Genomic DNA, 25,755 nt, shown 5'->3' with positions numbered 1-25,755 from the left:
GGAGCCAATCAGAGAGCGGACAGTCCGAATCTGCCCGCCTACAATCTCTGATTGGCCGAATACTAGTCTATGGTTGGCTGGAATAGATACAGAGATATCACACCGCTGCAGTGTCACTTTATTCTGTGAGCGCACAGAAGAGTGAGAGAGTGCAAACATAAATTATCTTGAACAGGAAAATATAATTCTTAGCGCACAAAAACGGGTTTAACAACGATTGAGAGAGATTCATCGTGCAGAAACGAGTCTAAAAGCACGAGAGAGTAGTGCACTATATATGAGTACATTTAAATATAACTGATAATATACTGAGACTACCGAATATTAAAAACTTTATTCTAATGTGTACTTTCTGTACATTTGTACAATGATTATTTCGAGCATATTTTTTAAAAAATATACCAAAAATACATTGAAAAACAAGTTTAAATACGTATATTTTGGAAATTAGACCCACCTTTCACTTAAAGTATATTTTCCAATAATATATTTTTGAAAAGTGTACTATGATACAATAATTTTTAGGTATATTTAAAATTTAATTCCAAAATTTTATAAAAGCATGGTGTTAGTATACTTTTTATATATTAACTGATGGTACAATTTTTTGTTAGTATATTTGCAATGTACTATCGAGGATTTCAATATATTTGTAATACACTAAAGTGTTTGTTTTTTTTCCACTGGGGTACAGTTGCATCAAAAACTCAAAGTTGAACTCAGTAACTAGTTAGTTCATCTTTAAAGGTGCAGTAAGTTTAACAAGTAGGTGGATTAGACATTGAATAATTCCCACCTATAGTTAAGATGCTGCACTTTAGAGTCTCCAGAGTGCTGTATTGTCTATAAAATAACTGATTTATTTCAGTATTGCAGATCTGAAATCAGTTTTCCAGACAGGATTTCTCAGCCATCCAATGCAGTAGTGCTGGGTCCATGATGAAAAACCTATTTTAATATTTTCCTGTGCTCTGCATATCTTATATTCTTTAAACCGTTCATACTTGACCAATAAATTAAAGGCCAATATATAATTTAACATGAAAAAATTTTTAAAATTGAAAAATTTTCAAAACTGATTTTAAAAACACAAATGATTGAGCAAACCAACTGGAAACAATGTCATGTCATTATGGAGTAAGGGTGGGTTCTACTGCAGATAAAAAAGTCATTTAATTAAAGAAACCATGGCAAAGAAATAACAAACAGCATTCACAAATACGCGAGAGACACATGAGGTACATAACCAAAACAGAGACATGGGAGGAAACAGAACATGAAAGTGGCAGAACATTAACTGACAATGATTAAGTTCTCACCTTCTCAGATCTCACTGTCAAGTGCAATGCACACAGAACCTCCCAGCATGCATCACTCAGCATGAAAATGATGAAATACAAATCTATTTATTTATTTATTTATTTGATATACATACATTATCGCTGTTTCAATTAGGCGTTTAAGCAAATATCACATGATATAGCCTCAGAATACTTTTCTATTAATAGATCAATAATATGCGTTATCTATTATCTTTACTGCAGAGGTGAGGAACAGCTCCATAGTATTGTCCATGCTTTAGGAACAAGACGTTTAACAAGATCATATGAGGTGGTTAAATGTTTACATACTGTGGCTAGGCATTATAAGTGCACTATAAACTCAAAATGTAAGTTTTGTGTGTATGTGTGTGTCCGAAGGCGCCACTGCCCTTTTTCCTGTGTTTTCGGCACGCTTGTGGTTTCTGAGTTTGTAGCTATTCTGCGTATTTTCTTTTAAACCGAGGAAGTACTTTAACTTTGCTCTCACACATCCTGTCCAAGTCAGTGAGCTCAGTGTGAGCACACACCCAACAGTGAGTGTGTGAAGTTCTAACTGAAGAAGAGATGAAGACGCTGCACTTGGCTCTGATTCTGCTCTCGCTGTCCGGTATGAAACATCATCTCACTCTTAGACAGAATTATTGTTCAGAGTTTTAACTGTGTGCTGATTGATGTTACAGTGTGTACACTCTGCATCATTACTGAATTATTTTGAATTGTTTAAAAAGTATACTGTATGATATTCATGATTATTTCCTTTTTTAATATTTAATAAATATTTATAAACACACAGGTAAAATATTAAAGTCAATTAACCCTAAACATCCGCTATTATGTAACAATGTTGTAGTGCCTAATTACCTGCTCACTCTAACACATCCTACTGCAGTTCAACATCAGTCAACAACTTTATACACACACGGGTATAGAATCTCCTTATCAAATTAATACTGAATATAATATACCAGTAAACACAGTGTGGTAGGACTTCAGACTTCACCTAGTTGTACTTGGCTGCTTCATCGCTCATGAAAGTAAAGTACGTTCGCTGTGCTTCTCTAGTGAGTGCTTCTTGTTTCACGATTCTTTAAAGATATGCAAGAATGATTCCCACTCATCACTGGACATTAGCTTACTTGAAAGACAATGGGCCTCATAGCTGTATATGTATATGCAGTACTGCCTCCCGTTTAACACTGGATTCCAGGAGATGATAAAAAGATTTGCTTTTGGTTGGTCTCCTTTTTTGGTGCTGTTTTGCTTCCGGACAGTTAAGACACTCCGCCCCTTCTGTGTTTGAGGTGGAGCTGACCGCGGTGCTGAACACATGGTGTGTTTTCCTCAGCTTGGTTAAGTACGAGAGTGGCGGTAGTAAAAGGTTGGCTCTTATACTATATCAGTGTAATCTTACCAATTGTCTTTGATCTCCATGTATTTTTCTACACAGGTGTTCTCACTAAGGACAGTAGATGGGGTGTGAATTATCCTGATGAACCGATCTGTGCTGTGAGAGGATTCAGTGTCTGCATTCCCTGTAGTTATTATTATCCAACATCAAATCCCAACATTCAGGTGACACAAATGCTTTGGTGCTCAATAAACTCAAACAGAGGAACATGTACAGCCCCTCCATATGTTTATAACAGCTCATCAAACACCAAGTCAGACTTTGAGTACGTTGGAGACGACAAATTAAACTGCACTTTGTTAATCCACAATGTACAGTTCAATTATTCTGGAAAGTACAAATTCAGATTTATAACTAATGTGACTGATGGCATGTGGACAGGTGAACCTGGAGTGACTCTACAAGTTGAAGGTAAAATTTATTGATTAAAACAAAAGATCCAAAATATTTATTATCTGAATTATTTACCTTTCCTTAACCACAGGAATGCATTAAACCATTGCAGTCATCTTCTCTTCATGAATTGTAAAAGTGGATTTAAGTCCAGTTTTAATTCAATCAGGAAATCGCATTCATCTGTTTATTATTCAGTAATACATGTTTACCTGTGTGTGAAATCCTGATTGAGTGACGTGGAGTCTTTTCTGCTCTCTGAAAAAGATTTAAAGGTGTCACTAATCAGCCTCAGTGGAAACGGAAACCTTAAACAAGGAGACTCGTTAAATCTGACGTGTGATGTGAACTGCACACACAGTTCCTCACAGTTTGTGTGGTCTAAGAACAACGAGCAGTTAAACACATCAGGACCCGTTCTTCACTTTCCTGCTCTAACCGTGAGGGATTTTGGAAATTACACCTGCACTTGGAAAACCAAGGAGACGTCAGGATCTAAAACCATCAGCCTTCAGGTCGAGGGTGGGTCCGTCTGCTCACAACACTCCTGAATGATTGATCTCGAGTGATTACTGAAGGAAATAAAGTGATAAGATAAGAAATATTCACATGTAAAATACTGGTGTTTTTAACAGAGTACAATTCTGAAAATCGTAAACATCTGGAAGATTCTGCAATTCTTAATTTTAAAAAGCCTATTCATTGGTCAATCTGGATGATTGTTGGTGTGACAGCTGGAGTGATCATCTCGATCTTCTTAGGAGCTGTGATTTACAGCAGAAGGTAAAACTTAAATTACCTGAAATTGCAATGCAAAAATATTCCTTTATCAATTAATAACAATTAACATGCATTTTGTGCCACAGAAACAGGTCTCTGTGTGAGAGCAGGAGTGTCCACACTGAGCAGCAGATGGAGGACACTTTTTACATCTATGCTAATGTCCAGGCAAAGGAAGATGATTCTCATATCTATGCTAATGTCCAACAAATCGAGGACGAGTCTGACATCTACGCTAATGTATAACATAACCAGCCTTGACCATGTTTGTTGCTCAGGGTTTGCAATTTTGTGGCTTTGTTGTATCTGATTTATATCTGATCATAAATCAGTCTCTTTCAGTGTTACCTAGTCTTCTTCAAAAACAATAATCAATGATCTCTCACGCAGTAACTACAACTCCAAACTACAGCACCTCTTGACTACAGATTTAATGCTTCTCCAGATGTGTGTTCAGAGTAACAACAAAACCCTTTTGATGCATGTTGTCAAGTTTGGTTTTAACTGTTTCCTCAAAAGATATATATATTTTTTTTATTGCCCTGCGATGCACTTTAGTTCACATGCCTCATTAAATGCAGTTGTGCAGATGCATATTGTCTTACTGCAATTGTCCAGGTGTAAATCAGTTCAGTAACTTAAATTGTTTTGTTTTTTATAACATTGAGGAAAAGAAGTCATTATTTGAATAAAAATTAATAAATTTTCATTTTAGTCTGAATTAAAAATTGTGTTTTTGTTCCCTTGTAATTTCTTTCTCATGGGCGACATCACAGACACACAGACAGGAAGAGGGTTATTTTTTTTGGTAAAATGGAGAAAGGGTTTAAAGAATGAGGACGGAAAGGAAGGAAAGGACGGCTATCCTAAAGCAGTGATCAAATAGCAGCATTCAGTTCTAACGTTTGAAGTCCCGGGGGCGCATGACATCACCCCGCTCGCATGCCACTCTTGGCATTTAGCCTATGCAGCACGACTCTTGTCTTTATACTTTCGGAACAAGAATATTAGCACACTGGGAACTAGAAGTGTCAGTATTGATAAAATAATACATTGAAGTGAGTTATGACCACTTGTTTTAAATAAAAAAAGGACAATAGTTGAACTGATTTAAAACTTTAAGGGCTAGCAAAATGTTACTTCATGCATTGTGCAGATGATCCTATAAAAATTTTTTAAAATTCCATTTTAACATTTTTTAAATTATTTTATTAAAAAAATCATATAGAAATAAGCCTATAAGTGCCATAGCCGTATTATACCAAAGATTGCCTTTTATAAATACACAGAATGAAATAAATCCGCTGTTCTAACCACTGCAGAGACAACACAGCCAGCGGTAGTTTTAGAAGTTCTTGCCGAGGTGAGGTTGTGTTGGCCGGCTACATGAGCGCAGGGCACCTGTATTGCCTGCCAGGAGCGCAAATCTCCGACATCGTTGGGGCATTTTTATAAATAGACTCTATCCTCAATAACCGATTGATGTATTGAGCTGTACACACATACATTCTCACCTAAACAACTCTTAAACTACACTTTGTGACACAATAACAGTTGTAGGTGCATGTTATTCACAAGTTCTGACGCGTGTCTTTTGTTACACAGTGTCACTGACGACATCAGACGTTTCGTTGATTTCTTTGTCTCTTGTTTATTTTCAACATCAAAAACAACGGTTGTTACAGTTTCTTGCATAAATCCACTGTAGTCACGACAAGTCGCTTGCTGTGTTCTGTAGCTTCGATAGATTACAGTTACAACAACTTATTTTACTGTATTCCTTTTAGCTTACTGTCTCACGTTATCACGGTCAAAAGCTTGTGTGCTCCAAACCTTTCTGTATCCTTCCGTGTCTTAACAACAACTACAACTAACGTGCGTGATAGACATGGAACTGCACAACTGTGGGATGATGTCACAGAACAACCCATGAAGTGATGTCACAATACAAATTATATTTATGATACTTAATGCTTAATGCTTAACTAATAAACTGAAATAAGATAAACATAACAACAAATCACAAGAATGAAATATGGCCCTTACATTTCCAGCCCCTAATTGACAGGCAGGAAGACTGACAATTACACACATTTTTTGTTTTGTTGTTTTTTTTTTTTTTTTACGATTGGGCCACAACATTTACTATTGGATTAAAATTTGAATTAACTTTCTTAACACTTTAGAATTAACTTTCTTAACACTTTAAACATTTTTTAACGGTTTAACTTAAGGTATTCATATTGCTGCGTACCAAATGAAAGGAACATGACTACTTTATAAGGTAATTAACAGTCCATTTCACATATCAGGCACAGCTTATCGATGGGTCTTTCCAGGGTACTGGTTTTAGTTTTGACCAGTACACGTCTCACAAGTCCTTTTTTATCAGGGAACACTTTCGTGATCCGTCCGATGACCCATGAATTTCTTGGAGAAGACTCATCAATTATTAGAACTACGTCTCCAATCGAGAGGTTTTTTCTCACCTGAGACCATTTTTGGCGCTCCTGAAGCAAGGGCAAGTATTCACGACCCATCGCTTCCAGAATAGGTCGGCAAGGTACTGAATTTGCTTCCACTTGCGACGTGCGTAAGTGTCCTCTTTTTTGAAAAGACCAGGAGGCAAGTTTGGCTGTTTTTTCATCAGCAGCAGGTGGTTAGGTGTCAGGGGCTCCAGGTCTGTGGGATCGTTTGTAGCGGTGGTAAGGGGACGGTCATTTATTATAGCTTCCACTTCACACAGGAATGTGTGCAAGCTCTCATCGTTTAGTGTTTGTTCTTTTAGTACAGACCTCAAGATTTTTTTTACTGACCTTATCTGCCTTTCCCATATTCCACCGAAGTGAGACCCAGCAGGAGGATTAAATATCCATTGTATCCCCTTTTGCATGAGGACGCCTTCAATTTTTGACTGATTCCACTGTTGGATAGCTTTACGCAATTCAGTCTCAGCGCCTATGAAGTTTGTTCCATTATCACTTCTCATAACTGACACCTGGCCTCTTCTGCACATGAAGCGTCGAATAGTGTTTAAGCAGGAGTCTGTATCTAATGACTGCGCGACTTCAATATGCACGGCTCTTGTTGTCAGACAAGTAAACAATACGCCATATCTTTTAACATTACTTCTACCCCGTTTGACCTCGAAGGGTCCAAAATAGTCTACCCCTACGTTAGTGAACGGTGGGTGATCTGGTGTTATTCTATCGGGTGGCAGTTCTGACATTTTTTGTTCACTATTCTTCGCTCTGATCTTTCTGCATGTCACACAACTGGACAGAAACTTTCTCACAAGGGAATTTGCTGTCGGAATCCAGTATTTCTGCCGCAATTTTGAAAGCATATAATTCCTTCCACAATGTCCGACCTGTTCGTGAGTGTTTCTTAAGATTAAAGTTGTAATGTGTGAGTCTTTGGGTATAATGACAGGGTGTTTTGCATGCTCAGGCATTGCAGACCTACCAAGACGTCCTCCTACTCTTAGCACTCCATCCTGCATTACTGGATCTAGTTTGGAGAGACAACTGTTTCTTTTTACGGAAGCATTACCCTTTTGTAACATGGAAATTTCGTCTTTGAATTTTTGGTTTTGAACGAACTTAATGACTTAGTTTTCTGCCCTTGTTAAGTCCTTAATTGATAGAGACTTATGGTTTTCTATTGAGTTGTTTGCCTGTCCCTTAATCCTTTTCGTTCTCTGTTTAAGCATGTCTTTAACGCAAAGAATCCAGGCAACGGATCTTTTTAACTTATACCAGTCGGAGTGATAGTTAATCAGTTTACTCACGGCATCTGTGCTCTCTGTAGTTTTTACGAGATTCGCTGAGGCTGAGTGTTTAATCTCAATGTCATCCTCTTTCGTCGACAGATCGTGAATGTTTTCAGGCCATTTACTCTCTGGTGTTTTAAGAAAGGGCGGACCATGGATCCAATTGTTGTTTTTCATGAATTTTTCACAGGAAACTCCTCTGGAAGCAGCGTCGGCTGGGTTTTTTAAAGTGTTGACGTACCTCCACTGCTGTGGCTTGGTTGACTCTCGTATGATGGAGATTCTGTTAGCGACAAAGGTTTTGAAGCGAAGTTTTTCATTAACAATGTATCTCAAAACAGTTGTGCTGTCGGTCCAAAACACAGAGTCCAGCAGTTCTATTTCCAGTTGACCTTTCAGCATTTTGTCGTTGTTTACGGCGACCACTGCCGCTGTCAATTCCATTCGGGGGATAGTAGTTTGTTTCAAGGGCGCTACGCGAGAATTCCCCATCATGAATGCACAGTGTGTAAGTCCATCAGCATTTACTAACCTAATATATGAGACAACTCCATATCCCATTTCACTTGCATCTGAGAAGTGGTGAAGTTGTGCTGTATTTGTGACTCCAAAGTCAACTGGTTTTACGCATCTTGCTACACTAAACTCAGACAATTGATGCAACTCGTGTAGCCGGGCCACCATCTTTTTATAAATTGTTCGGGAATGTCATCGTCCCAAGCAAGTCTCTCTTTACATAACTGCTGCATTAAAATCTTAGCTGGCAGTATGACTGGTGCAAGGAAGCCTAAGGGGTCATAAATTGAACTAGTGACTGACAAGATTCCTCTTCTAGTCACAGGCCGCTCTTTTAAACTAATCTTGAACTTGAGCGTGTCTGAATTAATACACCACAGCACCCCTAGAGCCCTCTCAACAGGGAGTACGTCTTTACTCAAATCTAAGTCCCTCATGTCTTTAATTCTCTCACCCTCAGGGATGGAAGCTAGCAATGTACGACTATTACTTGCCCACTTGGTGAGGTGAAACCCTCCACTTGCGCACAGTTTGGTGAGATTACTATATAGCGCAACTGCTTGACTATGACTAGAGACAGACTTCAAGCAGTCGTCTACATAAAAGTTTCTAAGTACTGTGTTGACTGCCTCGGCAGATGCATTGCTGCGGTTTTCTTCTGCTGTTTTCCTAAGGGCGAAGTTGGCTACACTTGGAGATGATTTTGCACCAAACAAATGAACAACCATTTTATACTCAACCAAGTCCTGACTCACGTCTCCTTTCGGCCACCACAGGAAACGCAACAAGTCTGTGTCCTTTTCCGGAACTCTGACCTGATAGTACATGGCTTCCACATCTGCCATCATAGCAACTTCTTCTTGTCTAAAGCGTGCGAGCACCCCAATGAGTGAGTTTGTCAGGTCGGGTCCCTGCAGAAGCTCGCTATTTAATGATATTCCCTGATAGCTAGCAGCACAGTCAAAGACTACCCTTAGCTTTTTCTTTTGAGGATGGTACACACCATGGTGAGGTATGTACCACACCTGCCCGTCTTGTCGACTTAGGTGGGGTGTGGGGACCTTGACTGCATGACCCTTCTCAAACATGTCATTCATGTAGTTTAAATACTCTTTGTGAAAGGAGCGGTTATGCTTAAACTTCCGTTTGAGGTTCAGTGCGCGCTGCATGGCTGCGCTTCGGTTATTGGGCATTTGAATAGCTGCTTTCTTAAATGGGAGACCGATGTAGAAGTGATTATCGGTAAATTGCAGGGAGTTAGTTACAGAGTCTAAAAACTGATAGTCCTCTTGTGACAACTCAGCTTTGTCATCACAGTTCCGTTCAGGAAAATCATGGTTGTACTGTTGTATCAGCATTTGTTCCACACTTTCGATGGAGACTCTGTTGACTGCAACGCTCACTTGCTCATTGTCACATGTGCCTTCCTCGACCGACTCTCGAAGAGGTCCATTTATGGTCCATCCAAGAGCAGTCTTTACTGCATATGGCCCATTGTGCCTGCTGTTAATTACTCGCCATGGTTCTAGGAGCCTGTGCTCTTTGTTACCTATGAGAATTTCAACTCCAGCATTAATGTAAGGCAGTTTTACTTCGCTGAGGTATGGCCACTTATCAATGTCGTGCTGTTGTGGAATATTTTCCACTGAGACTGGGATACTCTTTTGTGTGAACACTTTGGGAAGTTCAACAAAGGTGTTTTCTTCCAGACTGCTAACCTCTAGATCAGTAAGCACATAGCTTTTTACTTGTTTCTTCGCGTTCAGGGTGCTTAACATGATGTCAATTTTTTTACCTTGTACGTTTAATCGCCTTGCTAGTGACTCTGTACAAAAGGTAGCAGAGCTACCTGGGTCCATAAAGGCGTATACTTTTACTGTCTTGTTGCCTTTCTTGGACTTTATTTTAACAGGTACTATGGAGAGAATACAGTCATCTCCAGCCCCGATACACGCACTCGTTTCGTGACTCGCTGTAACAGGCAATGTTTGAACTGGTTCGGTGTTGTCAGCCTTTGCGATCGCTTGAGCTGTGTCTTTTGCTGCAATGTGTAGCATGCGAGGATGTTTCTTTGAGCACAGCTGACAGGTAATTTTCTTCGTGCAGTCTTTGCTTAAATGTCCTTTTACTAAACAGCCAAAGCAGAATCCATTCCTTTTTAGAAAGTCCAATTTGACCTTATATGTCTCATTGTTAAACTTGTGGCATTCGTCTAGGGTATGATCTTGCTCACAGGATGCACAAGGTTTAGTGAAGGCACTAATAACTAATGCACCACTACTCTTTACTGTGATTGAGTCTCTATGAACTTTACCAACCTGTTTTACGCCGGTCGCAAAGCTGCTGCCCCTCTTTTCTTCAGTTTTTTGCTTGAATCCTGGAGAGGATTTGCTGCTGTGTTTTTTACCACTAGTCGTTGTACCACTAGTCGAAACGTTCAGGTCTCCAAAGAGTGGGTTGGACATTACCTTTGCTTCTCGTTCTACGAATTTCATCAGCTGCACGAACTTAGCTCTTTCCTGATTGCGCTCCTCGTACTTGTATACGTGGCTTCTCCATTTTTCACGCAATTTGTAGGGCAGTTTTGAGGCAACACCTCTCAAGTTGGTAGCATTGTCTAGCTCATCCATGTAATCAATGCTTGACATGGTATTGTAACATTCTACTAGGAACAGGGAGAAAGTTTTTAGCGACTATCCGTCCTCTGACTTTATTTCCGGCCAGTTGAGTGCCTTTTGCATCAGCGTTGTAGCGATTATTTGTCTATTTCCGAAATTGTCATGTAACAGTTTCATAGCCTCTGCGTAGCCACGATGTTCTGGCATGAGCAGACAGCTTCTCACTAGGTCCTTAGGCTGTCCTTCAGTATACTGCTCGAGAAAGAACAGCCTATCATGATTGCTATCAGTGTTGGTTTCGATGGCATGTTTAAAAGCTCTTACGAAGGACGTGAACTTAAGAGGGTTACCATAGAATGGAGGAACGTTGCGCGGAGGTAAGGAATGTTGCCTCTGACTCTTTGCAAACGTTTCTGTAAGATCTGCCTGAAGTGGCATCCTACCCTGAGGCTCCACTATGTCAGTGTTGTAAAGTGAGTGTTCGTTACCTTGGGTGGGCCGTTCCATTAGGGTGCTTGACATTATGGGTTTGGCACTCACTGGCATGCTTAAGTGGGTTGCTCGGAGGCGTGATGGCAGCTCGAGGTATTCCGTTGCCGAACTGTGGTTGCAGTGGTCGTTTTGCTCTGGTTCCGGGGGGCGTGCACCACTCGTTTCGACGACCACGCTCCGTCTGGCAGGATGTTGTTTTTTGCGGTTCTGGTAAGAATTTAGTTCAGCATCGGCCATTGCAAGCGCCGTTTCCATTTCCAGCCTTTCCTTTTGTGCCTTTAATTGTGCTTGTTTAGCCTTTAGTTGTGCTTTCAATTGCTCTTCCTCAACCTTTAATCTTGCTTTCAATTGCTCTTCCTCAACCTTTAATCTTGCTTTCAATTGCTCTTCCTCGGCCTTTAATCGTGCTTCCTCCAGCTCCAGCGCCTGCCGATGGCTTAAAGTTGCTGCTTTAGCCAGCAAAGCTGCTCTATTGGCTTCTGCCTTTTTTAGTCGAGCTTCGGATGCTGCTGACGTTAAGGACCTCTTGGATGCCGCTGACGTTACGCTTCCGTGCCTTTGGGGGGCGGGCGTCTTACGCTCCGCCATTGACACACTGTCGTTTGGCGAAACTCCATCGTCAACTGTTTGAGACAACTTAAAGCGATTACTAGTGTCCGCGATCCACGACTCCACTCTTACCATGAATTCTGAGCAGCGCGTTAATCTAGGGTGAAACCAGTGTTGCTGATCAGTTTCACGCTCTTCAACCTTTGCGCACGATCGCACTGTTACATTACTTTCAATAAAGTCATTTAGCAGCGCTTTGTATTGGCGGCGCTTGGCTTTAACGTCATGCAAATTACAAGCATTGTCCATAAGCGCCTCTAGTTCATTGTATAATACAGTCAACTGACTCCACTTGCCTTCTCTGGCGCTCTTCAGTTCGTCGAGCACCATCACCTGCTCAGATTCGGCGATAGCGGCGTTGTCCTCGCCGTGTGACATGGTGAAGTTTAAGGCAGGCAAGTCCTCTTCTCGCTTTCGGTTTCGGTTGATGCGCGTTTTTGAAGTCGCACGCGCGCTCTTCACAATCTTAAATCACTTATCTTCATTTCTGCGGCTGTATTCCTTTTAGCTTACTGTCTCACGTTATCACGGTCAAAAGCTTGTGTGCTCCAAACCTTTCTGTATCCTTCCGTGTCTTAACAACAACTACAACTAACGTGCGTGATAGACATGGAACTGCACAACTGTGGGATGATGTCACAGAACAACCCATGAAGTGATGTCACAATACAAATTATATTTATGATACTTAATGCTTAATGCTTAACTAATAAACTGAAATAAGATAAACATAACAACAAATCACAAGAATGAAATATGGCCCTTACAACAGTAATATTTCAAACACTTTGCAGGCTGCAGTTTGGAGAAACTAGAGAATAAAGAATAAACCAGTTGTTGGGTCAAAATAACCCAACCAGGTGTTCATTTGTAAATGACTCACTAATTCTCATTTGACACAGCATGAGCAACTAAACAATGTGTTTAAAGTACCCAAAATAACTCAGCATAAACCACCCAACAAGGTGGTTACAGATACAACCCAGCATCTTTTTTATTTTTTAAGAGTTTAGAGAAATCAGATTACTGGATGTGGTTCTGAGAAAACGTCTGCTCAAAATAGTGTTAACTAGCGTAAGTACCCATCATCTCCAGGAACAAAATTAAAAAGCAATAGTTAAAAGGTTAAAGCTAAAAAATATTTGATGAGCTTTAATGTAATCAGTGATATTATTTCATCTTAATGCTCACGTACATGTCTGTCTGTATTTCTGTCTGGCAGAACTCTCTGTCTAACTCTCTGTCTAACTCTCTGTCTAATCCAATTCTTCAAAGTTGAGTGTTGTACGAAAGTTGTTGTTCTTTCGTTGTCAGCCACATACAATCCCTGTTCGACTGCAGTTAGTGGCAATAATACAGTGGATTATAATACAATTGGCTTTACATATGTAACCCAAATAATGAAAAATTTATTGAAAATAAATCTATAAAACTGAATTTTAAAAAGTGAATGGTTGTAGTTAGTAGCAATAATAGACTGGATTATAGTACAAGTGGCTTTACATGTGAAAATTCTATAGCAAAAAAAGTTATAAAATTTTGTTGTCTACTCCAGATTAGGAAAATATTTATCCGGGCTTGGGACCGGCACTGCATCCAGTGTCTGGGGGGTTTGGGCACTGGCTGGGAATCAAACATGTCACTTATTCTTTGCTCATTTTAATAGTAAAGGTCATTTAAAGTGGAGAGACCAGGATATCTGAGTGCCCTCTAAGGTTTTACAGTTAATAAATTATGAAATGTAGCTAGTGTTAGCTGCCCTGGATTCTACAATTGTTCTATCCACTCACCGCTGATGGTCTGTTAGAACAGTTCGCAGCAGAAAATGTCAAGGCTTTGTCCAGAGCTTTCGGTGTGTGTTGGAAGTGTGTGTGTGTGTGTGTTTGTGTGTGTGTTTAAGGGTCGACTTTAACGTCTGACTCCCTTTATTACCTCATCAACCAAATCTTTCTATTTATCATAATTTTTTGTATATATAAATATATATCATAGAGAAAATATTTTTAGAGAAACTTTTTTTACAAATCGAACTAAAAACACACATTTCTGAGAACAATTTGTGTAGTCAACTTTTCATTAAGTTTGGCTCAGAAATGACTAGGGTTAAAAACTTACCACATCCAGACACTAGGGGGCATCAGAGACTTTTTGGCTTCAGTTTTGTCTCCCTGTTGTTATGGCCAGTTTGATTATGCCCATTTTATTAAGTGTTACATTTAGAAATAAATTTGCATGAAATAAAAAAAATTGCCATTTTATTTAAAAAGGTTACAGATTTTATAAAGTGCTTTGATATTGTGTGGCGAGGTGCAGGTGGTGGCTCAAACTCTGCCGATCTCCAGGTTTTAACAATGTAGCCAATTACGCCACCTTAGGAACTGCACCCAAGGAAATCAATTAACCCTACAGTAAATATTACCTTAACTAAAGCACCCAGGTACGTTCACTGAAAATGCAAGAGGTGTGGATTTTGTACATAAATGTTTTTCTCACGAACAATCAAACACATGTAGCAGTTCAGAAATGATACATATAGCAGTGCTAAAAGTAGCTGCAACTGCATCAAGTGTATGCTACACTATGAATGATACACAAAACCCTAAAATACACATGACCACATTAGGGCTGGAGCTTACCACTGGATGAGTAGACTATTAAAAAAGGGGGGGGGGGGGGGGGGATCGGGGGGGTTGATGAATTAACATCAACCCCCAAATGCAAAACACAATTGTGTTGTACAACTGTGTAAATGTTTTTTTTATGTTAAAAATTCACGAGTGCATCATGGGCTGTGCATGTGAAAAACGTCTTTCGTGTGTGTGAATATCCCTGGATTTGTGTGTGTGTAATTTTTACAACTTTTTACAACCAGAAAGTACAGGAAACGAGATACTTACAGTAAGGTAATGTTGTCAAAAAGGGAACTCAAAAGTCTAAGTGGAAACTGAAACAAAACCGGAAGTTGAGCGTGCAGCCAAAAAGGCACGATGGAGAGTCAATAGGATGAGATTTCGCTACTGAGGAATCCAGAAAAAACCTAAGATGGAAGCGGAGTCAGGTGCGTAACAAGACGACATGCACTCTACGCGAAAGAGAGACAACAGGAAAAGACAGCACTGAGATGGAAGCGGTTCTACATGAAAGAGGGTTGATAGGGGAAGACCTCACTATTAAAGAGTCCAGAAAAAACCTGAGAAAGTCAGGTACACAACAAAGAGGAGGCGGGCGCTCTACATGAGCGGAAAGACTTTCCCCCTAACTTTATAACAGCCCACACTCAAGCGAATGGGCTAGCGTCTGGAATGACGTCTCAGACACTAACCAGGTGACCGGAACCGGAAGTCCTCCAACTGAGAGTATGGAAGTGTATACTGTATACTGTATATAAAAACAGTGCAGCCTGTTGTGAATAAGGCACCCATCTAACAAAGATAACAAAACTGATGAGGCTCCAGCACATCCTGCTGCATTACCTTTTGGGATTTCTGACCTAATTAATTTATAGCTTAACATTAGTCACACAGAAAATGTTTGAAACTCGTTTCTTAACCAGCTTTAAGATTTATCCATGATTTGAAATCACATTAAAACTACATGTGATACATGACTAAATTGTCCATTAGCGTATTGAGCTTAAAAGCAGAACACAGAAGTGAGTCTGCTGCCATGTTTTTTTTTAGCTGCTGAGGTTATTCACAAGACTCTGAGTTGAGCGAGAGGTGTGAAAGTGTGTGCAGCGTGTTACTTTTACATATTAGCATAGATAGCATTATTGTCCTTCTTCTGTTCTACATTAGCACAGATCTTAGCTTTGTCCTTTTCCTGTTTGACGTTAGCGTAGGTGTGAGCATCGTCCCTCTGCTCAGTCTGTACACTCCTGCACTTACACAGAAACCTGTTCATGAGGAACAAACTACACATTAACTGCTGATAATTACCATGTTAACAGTTATCCAGTGCAGCCTGTAACGTAAAACCCATATGCTCACCAAGAGACTGTGATCACTGAGATGATTAAAATCACTACAGCTGTTACCATGACAACGATCCAGATTGGCCAAGCATTTCCATCCGTGTCACCTGTTAGAAAAACAATAGTATTTTACATATAAATGTTTAAGTGAACACAAGTCACTTTATTTCCTTTAGCAATCACTCACCTATTTTGGGTTTTTTATTATTTTCTGATAAAAAGAAAGCAATAATAAATTAACAATTAAGTATTTAACTGAAGGAGTCTCTTTTATTTCTTTCAGTAACTTAGGAGTGTTGTGAGCAGACGGACCCACCCTCGACCTGAAGGCTGATGGTTTTAGATCCTGACGTCTCCTTGGTTTTCCAAGTGCAGGTGTAATTCCCAGAATCCCTCACGGTTAGAGCAGGAAAGTGAAGAACGGGTCCTGATGTGTTTAACTGCTCGTTGTTCTTAGACCACACAAACTGTGAGGAACTGTGTGTGCAGTTCACATCACACGTCAGATTTAACGAGTCTCCTTGTTTAAGGGTTCCGTTTCCACTCAGCCTGATTAGTGACACCTTTAAATCTTTTTCAGAGAGCAGGAAAGACTCCACGTCACTCAATAAGGACTTATAAAACACATATTTAATATCTATCAGTCAGGACTCTTATGTCTTTCACTAACATATGCCTAAAGCATTTATCATGGATAGTGGCCTATAGTAATGTACACTGTAAAAGGCTCTGGAGGCAGTGTTATGATCTGAGGTTGCTTCCTTTGCTCAGTTCTAGGATCACCAACATTATGTGGCAATAAAATGAAGTCAGTTGACGACCTGAATGTAGTGAATGACAAGGTTATGTATTATGCTGTTTCCTCATCTGACATAATTACAGTAAGTATTAATTCTGATATTTTTTATACAGTGTATACAAATACTGTAAAAAGTGTAATATGATGTGGTGTGGGTGGAAGCCCTGAGTAAGTTTTTACCTCAAACACAGAAACTGAATAACTCTGGATCTATAAAAAATTACCTGCAACTTGTAGAGTCGCTCCAGGATCACCTGTCCATCTGCCACCAGGCAAATTAGAAATAAATCTAAATTTGTACTCTCCAGAATAACTGAACTGTACATTGTGGATTAACAAAGTGCAGTTTGATTTGTCGTCTCCAACGTACTCAAAGTCCGAGTTGGTGTTTGATGAGCTGTTATAAACATACGGAGGGTCTGTACACTTTTCTATGTTGTTGTTCATTGAGCACCAAAGCATTTGTGTCACCTGAATGTTGGGATTTGATGTTGGATAATAATAACTACAGGGAATGGAGACACTGAATCCTCTCACAGCACAGATCGGATTATCAGGATAATTCACACGATATCTACTGTCCTGAGTGAGAACACCTGTGTAGAGAAATACATGGAGAATATAATTCATTTAATGTCATACTGATTCAGTTTTTATTGTGCTTTTAAGTTTATGTATGTTCCTGTCATTCCTTATTATTCCATGGTATAGAATTTTTTTACTATTTTACAAATTAGAAATCTAAAAAATACATAGAAGCAAGACCATTTAGCTGTAAAAAAAACAAAACATAAATTTACATTATGCACAAAGAATAAAATAAAATAATAATAAAGTGGAGTATAGAAACCATGTCCAGTTATGAGCAAGACAATGTAAGGATGTGCAGAATAATGTGCAAAATCAGCGTTCCGTGATGTGCAAAATGTGCATACACAGTATGTGTGTTAATATGTACTGTAGTGTGTAATGTACATTGTGATGAGTGAGATTGTTTTGTGTGAGAAAGCAGCCAGAGTGTTAAGTCCCCATGTGGTGTGTTTACGAGGCCATATAGCCTGCAGCAAGAAGCTTCTCCTCAGTCCTCAGGCCTTCAGGGAGCGGAAGTGCTTTCCTGACCCCTAGAGAGAACAGCCCATTGTTGGGGTGGCTGAGGTTCTTCTCGATCTTCCTGGCATTGGTCCAGTACTGCTTGCTATAGATTGAGTGCAGGTCAACACTGTGTCAGGTGCTCAGTGTGGACGATGCTTTTTATTTGTCTTTCTATGTCTTTTTTTTCAAAGCCTCAATACTTATACATTCTGTGCATTGATGTGCGTTGGTTTTGTTACTTCTTTAATTAAAATGATCTTTTTTTTTTATAAAATCTGTGATTGCAGGAAGAGCTGTTGGTTTAACTGCACTTCCTCAAAGGGCAGTGATGGCTCAGTGTGTTAAGGCTCTGAGTTACAGATCAGAAGATCTGCGTTTCGAGCCCCAGCTCTGCCAGGTTGCCGCTGTTGATCCCTTGAGCAAGGCCCTTAACCCTGTCTGCTCCAGGGGTGCCGTAAAAATGGCTGACCCTGCGCTCTGACCCCTGCCTACTAACAAGAAGCTGGGATATGTGAAGAATAAAGAATTTCACTGTGCAGTAATGTATGTGTGACAAATAAAGGCTTAACTTAACTTAACTCAAAGGGTTTCACTATCACCTTTTGTAAATAGCGCAAAACGCTTCATGCTCTTCAGAATTGAAACTTTTAAAAACTAGTTACATCACTCTCAAATTTATGAATCACAAAAGTTCTTAAACAAAGTCATGAAAAAGTTAAAGTGTGGATAAATAAAGGATCTGCTCTGTTACAGTCCGCATAAGCACCTCCGTGTCATAATTTAATGCATTTGAAGCTGTCTATAGTAAAATAACAATTGTAGCCACAGTCTGCTCAATCATTTTTGCTAATTATTATTTATAGACCCCCAGGGGTGTACTCGGAATTTATTTACGAAATTGTGAATTTCTTCTTAAACCAGCCAAAAACCAAGGCAGAAGCGACGGCCGAAGCTAAGGTCAAAACAAAGAACCCAAGTAAAGGCACAGTAAAGTGGTGCACACATACATGAAATAAAAAACACAAAAAAGAAAAAGATAATACATGTAAATAAATAAGTTAATAAATAGAGAAAAAGAATGTTGTGTGCTCCATGCTCCTTAAGAGAAAAGATAATTTCAGTTACAAAGAAATGATTTGAGTTTAATTCAAGACAAACAGGGCACCACCGTCTTGAGAAGACAAGGCAATGTCAAAGTGGCCTTACCTTCGTTCAGCGTTGTGCTTCCCTGAACTTTTTTGTTGTGTTGTTTTTTATGTATTTTACTTTTCTGTGCCTTTACTTGGGTGCCCTTGTTTTAATCTTAGCTTGTGCCTTGGCTTTTAAAGAACAAATTGCCCCTGAATGTGTGCACAAACACTCCCCTCCAAGTTCCTGCACTGGGTCTCCCACACTTAACAACATATCTAGTGGCGCTCTCCTGAAACGTCTCCTCATAACAAGATTCTTATTAAATATCTTGACTAAATTAACTAGGAATACGACCACTACAGAAAGCTCCACATAAATAACATGCAGTAGTGAGGACTTAATATTTTTTCCTATAATAAAATTGTAACATTGATGCAAATGATAAGCAGAAATAACTGAACTGTTAAAAATAGTTAACTCAGTTAACAGTGAATGAGAATTGTGCTACTCTCTAGCTATTGCTCTTTATTGGTGGAGTTTGTGACTGTTAGATGCAGATGTTTAGTGTCACTGGAGATTTCGACCATGCAAATATCAAGTCAGTACTAAATTCCATCAGTATGTGGACTTGGCAATGAGAGGGCAAAACGTCTCGGGTTACTTTGCTGTAACCCTGTTCCCTGAAAAGGCAGGAGCAAGATGCTGCGTGAAAACGCTAAGGGAACATCTTTTTGTGTTGCCGGTTGTGAAGCATGTGTGTATCAAACTCCAAATTTTAGCATATATAACCTCGGTCAGGTGACGTGATCTGATGAAGTGAACCGGAAACATTTCTCAGATCAAATTTGTCTAAAAAGGACGTCCAGTCACGCAGGCAGTGCGGCATTGGAGCGGAGCATCTCGTTTCCGCCTTTTCAGGGAACAGGGTTACAGCAAAGTAACCCGAGACGTTCCCTTTCAAAGGCTACACTCGATGCTGCGTGAAAACGCTATGGGAACGAGAATACCAACGCCGCCGCACTGCAAGTGTCTGCACCCCAAGGTTGTGAAGCGTGTGCGCACAAAGGCTGAGGGGGTTTTAGAACAATCTCTGGGAGGCTGACTCCAGGACCTGTGAGCCCGGAGTAGCATGAACATCCAGACTATAGAATCTCACAAATGTGTGCGCAAAGGACCAACCTGCCGCATGACACACATTTGCTGCAGGGGAATCCCTCTTGCCAGCACAATAGATGACGCAATCCCCCTGGTTGGATGAGCCCTACGCTTGTGGTCTCACTTCGCCTCGTAGGCTAGGGCAATAGCATCTTTCCCTGATGTGATGAAAAAGGCTGCTCTGACTTATGCCACTAGCTAGTGCGGTGGACGTAAATCTGAAGAGTGCGTACTGAAGATAGTAGGTGAAACCTATCCTGCTCCGACAGGAGGCTTCGAGGAAACTGGGTGCATGGTCAAGAATGAAAATAGTTCGGGTGAGGATGCTGAATAGCTCTGACTAGCCCAGGGGCAAAGTCTAGGCAGGAAGGAAAGCCTACAGATCTCCAAAAGTGGTTATAAGGAAAACCATCTTGAGGGTCAGAAGCCAGACAGGCGCTGACTCCAGTGGTTTGGGATGGGTGTCAGCCAGTCCCTATCCGTCAGAACATGACAAGCTGAAATAGCGGCTACGTACATTCCGAGGGTACTAGGGCATAAGCCAGAACTCCAGCACTGAAACAATTCGGCAGTGGACTGGGTCTACATGTTTCGCCATGCATCACTTTCAAATACCCTCTCCTTGAGGGCATACGTTCTTCTAGTGCGTTGAAGGTACCAGGGCTCCCAACTCCATATGCCCTCAAGTGTAAATCGCCTTAAGGGACAGAAACTCGTCCTGTGCCCAAAGCAGAAAGTGGTGCGCTAGCTCATTGAAGCGGCGCAGCACAGTGCGCTCTGGCGATTATGGGCCAAAATGTACATCGCCCTGAGAGACAGGGACTCGCCCTGTGCTCAAAGCAGAACTGCTGAGCTAGCTCATTCAAGCGGTGCGAGCACAGTTTGCCCCGGCCTACATGCGGAATTATATGCGTCCTTCACATCCGGGAATATATGCATCCGGAAATATATGTGTACTTCAGATCGGTTGTCACAACCAATCCCTTGGTTGGATTGAGAGCAATTACTTTGACATACAACATTTGTCTCATTTTGAAAAGCGGTTCAGCCCGCAAAGATCCAAAATCCAGTCTTACAAGGGGGTGCCTGGCTCATAACGCTCTATTCCTGCGCTTAGCGCCTCGCGAGAGTCAGACCCGGTCAGGGTTGGGTGGCCGACAGTCCCGACTGTTGAGCATGGCGGGGAAGGACTTTCCTAAAGCCTTGTTTATATGATTTCGCCTCCCGAACCTAGTGGCAACGTTAAAAGTCTCGCCAAACACTCCAGAGGGCTAGATGGGGCATCAAATAGGAATGCACAATCCTTATCCTCGATTCTCTCGTGAGATTTAGCCACAGGTAACTTTGCGGAACACCATCGCAGCCATAAACAGCCGATAGCATGGACCGTCTGCTTTATTGCACGAAGAGACAGGTCTGTGGCTCAGCGTACTTCCAGGAACGACGTTGTAGAGCCCCGGCAGTGCTCAAGTCTTTCAGCAGGTCAGCCTGGTAAGCCTGCAAAACCGCCATGGTGTGCAATAAAGCACCAGCCTGATCAGCTGCCTGAAGCTCTTTTCCATCAGGGAAGATGTCAGTCTACACGGCTTGGTGGGGAGTGTATGCTTCTTTTCAGGGAGGATGATGTCCCAGGAGGGAGATAGCCCAAGCATCTCTTCTAACTGGGACATCATCATATAACCACGCCTTCGCATCAACAACATTCGAATAATTCGAAGATGATGGCACGAAAACACGGGATGAATAAGGCTATTCCATGAAAGAGTTAACTCGTTATGAAGGTTGCCAAGAAAGAAAAGAGAGAGAGAGCGCCGTTTATCCAAGGCTCCTCCCCCCGGCCACCCAATAGCAATCTGTTGGGGTTTTTTTTCGTGCGCTTGGGGGAATCCCGCTTCCGCGGCCAAATACGAAACGCAATCGTTCGATCGCATGCGTTACTTACCTGCAGAAGCAAGATTAAGTCTTTAGACTATTTAGACTATCCATTCACAAGAAGCGCCGGAGCGCGCTTGAAAAGTACACGAAAAAAAGACTTTATTTGAAGGAGTACACGTCAGTGACCAGCTACATTAACAAGTGCACTGATGACGTCACTGTCTCCAGGAACATCATCTCACGGCCCAAGCAGAAACAGTGGATTACTGCAGAGGTGCGTGTACTTCTGAAGACTCAAGACTCAGCCTTCAGAGCAGGGGACAAGGTGGCCCTAAAAAACAGCAAGGGAAAACCGCCTTTTGCCATCAGAAAGGTGAAGCACACACACCTGGAAAATCCACAAACCACTTTAGAGACAACATGTGGCAAGGCATAGAGGCGCATACAAGCCATCACTAATTACAGGACATTGCGACCTGCCTGTAACAGACCTAGATGTCCTGGACAGTTTATACACTTGGTACGAATCCCAGAACAATGTGACAGTGAGGAAGACCATCCCTCCTCCCAACAACCAGGTGCTGTGTCTCACCATGGCTGATGTGAGGAAAACTCTACACAAAGTCAACCCATGTAAAGCTGCCAGACCAGACAATATCCCTGGCAGAGTGCTCAGAGAATGTGCTGAACGGCTGACAGATGTTCTTAGTGACATCTACAAGCAGCACTCTCATTTCCATGTGCCTAAAGGCCATCATCATCCACCCAGCAACCTCTCTCCACTGAACATCAACAGCTCCTCCATGGAGATAGTCAAGAGCACCAAATTCCTTGGTGTCGACCTGGTAGAGAGTCTGTGAAAAATTTTATTTAATTTCAATTATATTTAAGGGATTTAGTACTCTAAGTAAGCCAATGTCCTATTTAAAATAGGTTTAATGTCCAATACTCAGAATCCCTGTGTGAAAGAGCTGGCCCTCTGTTCTTCTGTTGAGAAAAACACAGGCCGTGCAGACACTCAATTTAGGGTAGTGAAGGGATACACAGGCAAGAGGCACAGAAAAACTCTTCAAACAACTTTAACAGTAATATTTTAACCTAATATAATATCTAAATTAACAAATTACTATTTACTCATTTTATTATATTTTATATTATTATACCCCTTTTCTAACCTTACTCAAGTAGAAAACAGAAGGAGACAGAAGGATGACCTGTATGCACAGAGAACAAGAAATAAGGAACTTTAAAGCAGGCAGATCGTAATGGAAAAGTGCAGACAGTGCTTTGCCAAAATAAGATTAACAGAAACGCTTAGGAAAAGTTAAAAGAAATAACTTTTAGTTCCGTTCTTTTCTGGACACAAAGCACAGATGGCCAGACTTCCCGTTTTTAAAGCTAAGAAACAAAGCGATCAATAGGTTATAATCAAATTAATTACTATGCCTTACTACACTGTATATTATACTACATAATTAAGATTCATCAATAGAGGTTGTAATTTTTGAATATTAATTAATAAAGTATATAAGTTAATATAACAATAATTACTAATATACTGTATACATATAATATCAAATGTCAATGTTTAAAATCATATAGGTTAATAATCAAATTATGATTTAAAAATAGGATTATTTATGAATCAAAATTTTTATGATCAGTCTTTTAAATAATGAAAAATAATTATAATAATTATGCAATAATAATAATATTTTAAAATAATATAATATAATGCAATCAAGCTTTGACAAAATGAATGACTAACTGTACTTAAGTCCCATAATTATTCATTATAATTTTCAGATCATAAAAAAATGAAGTATTATAAAAAAAAAATACCAATAAATTATTTCAATAACTTCAAGGATTGAAGTTATTGAATAGGAATAGGAAAATAGGAAAATAAGAATAAGATTATTATGCATCTTAGAAAAAGCTTAAAACTTTCTCAGACGAAAATCCAAGTCTTCACTAGCAATAGTCTGGTTAGGAAAAAACAAACTTACCTTTTTGAAAAAAAAAGGGGGGGGGGGAGATAAGATCTTTTATGCCTACCCAGACAAGAATAAATATGAGATGAGAAGGGGAAAATTATGTAACTGGGAGGTGCCATATCAATCTGACCTGAACAAAAGTAGCTGACATCTAACGAATATTAAGTAACTATTTGACTTTAGGAGGAGCAAACAATAAGGTAATTGCTGGGTAAGGGTATATAAATCTTGCAAATTAAGTAGTTGTTAGGTTTGTGTTTAGAAAATTGGTGCAGTTTACAAAATATCCCACGACAAATCTCACCTGGTCCCTCAACACCAGCTCTTTGACCAAGAAAGCCCAGCAGCATCTCAAGTTTCAAGTTTCAAGTAGGCTTTATTGTCACTTCAACCATATACAGTTAGTACACAGTGAAACGAAACAACGTTCCTCCAGGACCAAGGTGCTACATGCAACATAAACTTACAACATAAATTAACAGAGAAGCTAAACTAGCTAGCTAGGAGGCCTAGTTAGCTGGCTAGCAGAGACAAGACAGATATTCCTAACATAAATTACAACATAAATTTAAATTAACAAAAAAAAAAAAAAAAAAAAGACTAACTAACTAAAAGACTATCTACAGGTTTTTTTTTTTTTCCCAGACAAGAGACAACAACATAAAGTGCACGTGCAAATGTGCAAAACGAGCAACAACAAAGTGACAGTGCGACGACAACGACATATCAGAACATAAAACATAAGACATAAAATATGGTGTTGAGGTAGTAAAAAACATAGCAGCAAGAATTGGTATTTGTGCAAAAAGTAATGAATATTGTGCAGAAGAGATAAACAGTGAGGCATTTACAGATGTGTGTAGAATAGTTTGTGTGGGTCAGTGTGTCTGCGCTTGTGTTGATTTGTCAGTCCAGTCACAGTGTTTTGATGTATTGATGTAGTTGAGTTGTAGTAGTTAAGCTAAGTGATAATGTTTGTGTGTGTGTGTGTGTGTGTGTTTATCAGTTCAGTCCCTTTTTGTTGAGGAGACGGATGGCTTGTGGAAAAAAGCTGTTGCACAGTCTGGATGTGTGTGCCCGAATGCTTCGGTACCTTTTTCCAGATGGCAGGAGTGTGAAGTGTGTGTGAGAGGGGTGTGTCCGATCAGCCACAATGCTGTTGGCTTTGCGGATGCAGCGTGTGGTGTAGATGTCTTCAATGGAGGGAAGAGAGACCCCAATGATCTTCTCCGCTGTCCTTACTATCCGCTGTAGGGTTTTGCGGTCCGATATGGCACAATTCCCAAACCAGACAGTGATGCAGCCGCTCAGGATGCTCTCGATAGTCCCTCTATAGAAGGTGATCAGGATCGGTGGTGGAAGCTGGGCCTTCCTCAGTCTTCTCAAGAAGAGACGCTGTTGGGCTTTCTTGTGTAGGGAGCTGGTGTTGAGGGACCAGTTGAGGTCCTTCTCCAGGTGGACACCCAGGAATTTAGTGTTTTCGACAATCTCCACAGAGGAGCCGTTGATGCTCAGCGGAGAATGGTCGCCTCGTGTCCTCCTGAAGTCAACAACCATCTCTTTTGTCTTGTCGACATTCAGAGACAGGTTGTTGTTGTTGCACCAGTCCGTTAGCCTCTGCACTTCCTCTCTGTACGCTGACTCGTCGTTCTTGCTTATGAGACCCACCACGGTCGTGTCATCAGCGAACTTAATGATGTGATTTGAACTGTGTGTTGCTACACAGTCGTGAGTCAGCAGTGTGAACAGCAGGGGACTGAGCACACAGCCTTGTGGGGCCCCAGTGCTCAGTGTGGTGGTGCTGGAGGTGCAGTTCCCGATCC

The 25,755-nt window shown here is 40.5% G+C and overlaps 1 protein-coding gene across 1 annotated transcript; it reads left to right on the top strand.

The window, feature by feature from the left end:
* The first annotated feature begins 1,828 nt into the window (after positions 1 to 1,828).
* Positions 1,829 to 3,674, top strand: LOC128513817 (uncharacterized). Its single transcript, XM_053487367.1, has 3 exons — positions 1,829 to 1,929; positions 2,770 to 3,141; positions 3,391 to 3,674. The coding sequence occupies exons 1-3, from the start codon at positions 1,887 to 1,889 to the stop codon at positions 3,672 to 3,674; spliced, it is 699 nt and encodes a 232-aa protein (XP_053343342.1). The 5' UTR covers positions 1,829 to 1,886.
* Positions 3,675 to 25,755: the final 22,081 nt, after the last annotated feature.

The sequence above is a fragment of the Clarias gariepinus genome, chromosome 26 (genome assembly GCF_024256425.1).
Source record: "Clarias gariepinus isolate MV-2021 ecotype Netherlands chromosome 26, CGAR_prim_01v2, whole genome shotgun sequence".
Lineage (NCBI taxonomy): Eukaryota > Metazoa > Chordata > Actinopteri > Siluriformes > Clariidae > Clarias > Clarias gariepinus.
The sequence above is the reverse complement of the archived record's forward strand: the minus strand, read 5'-3'. Positions and strand labels throughout refer to the sequence as shown.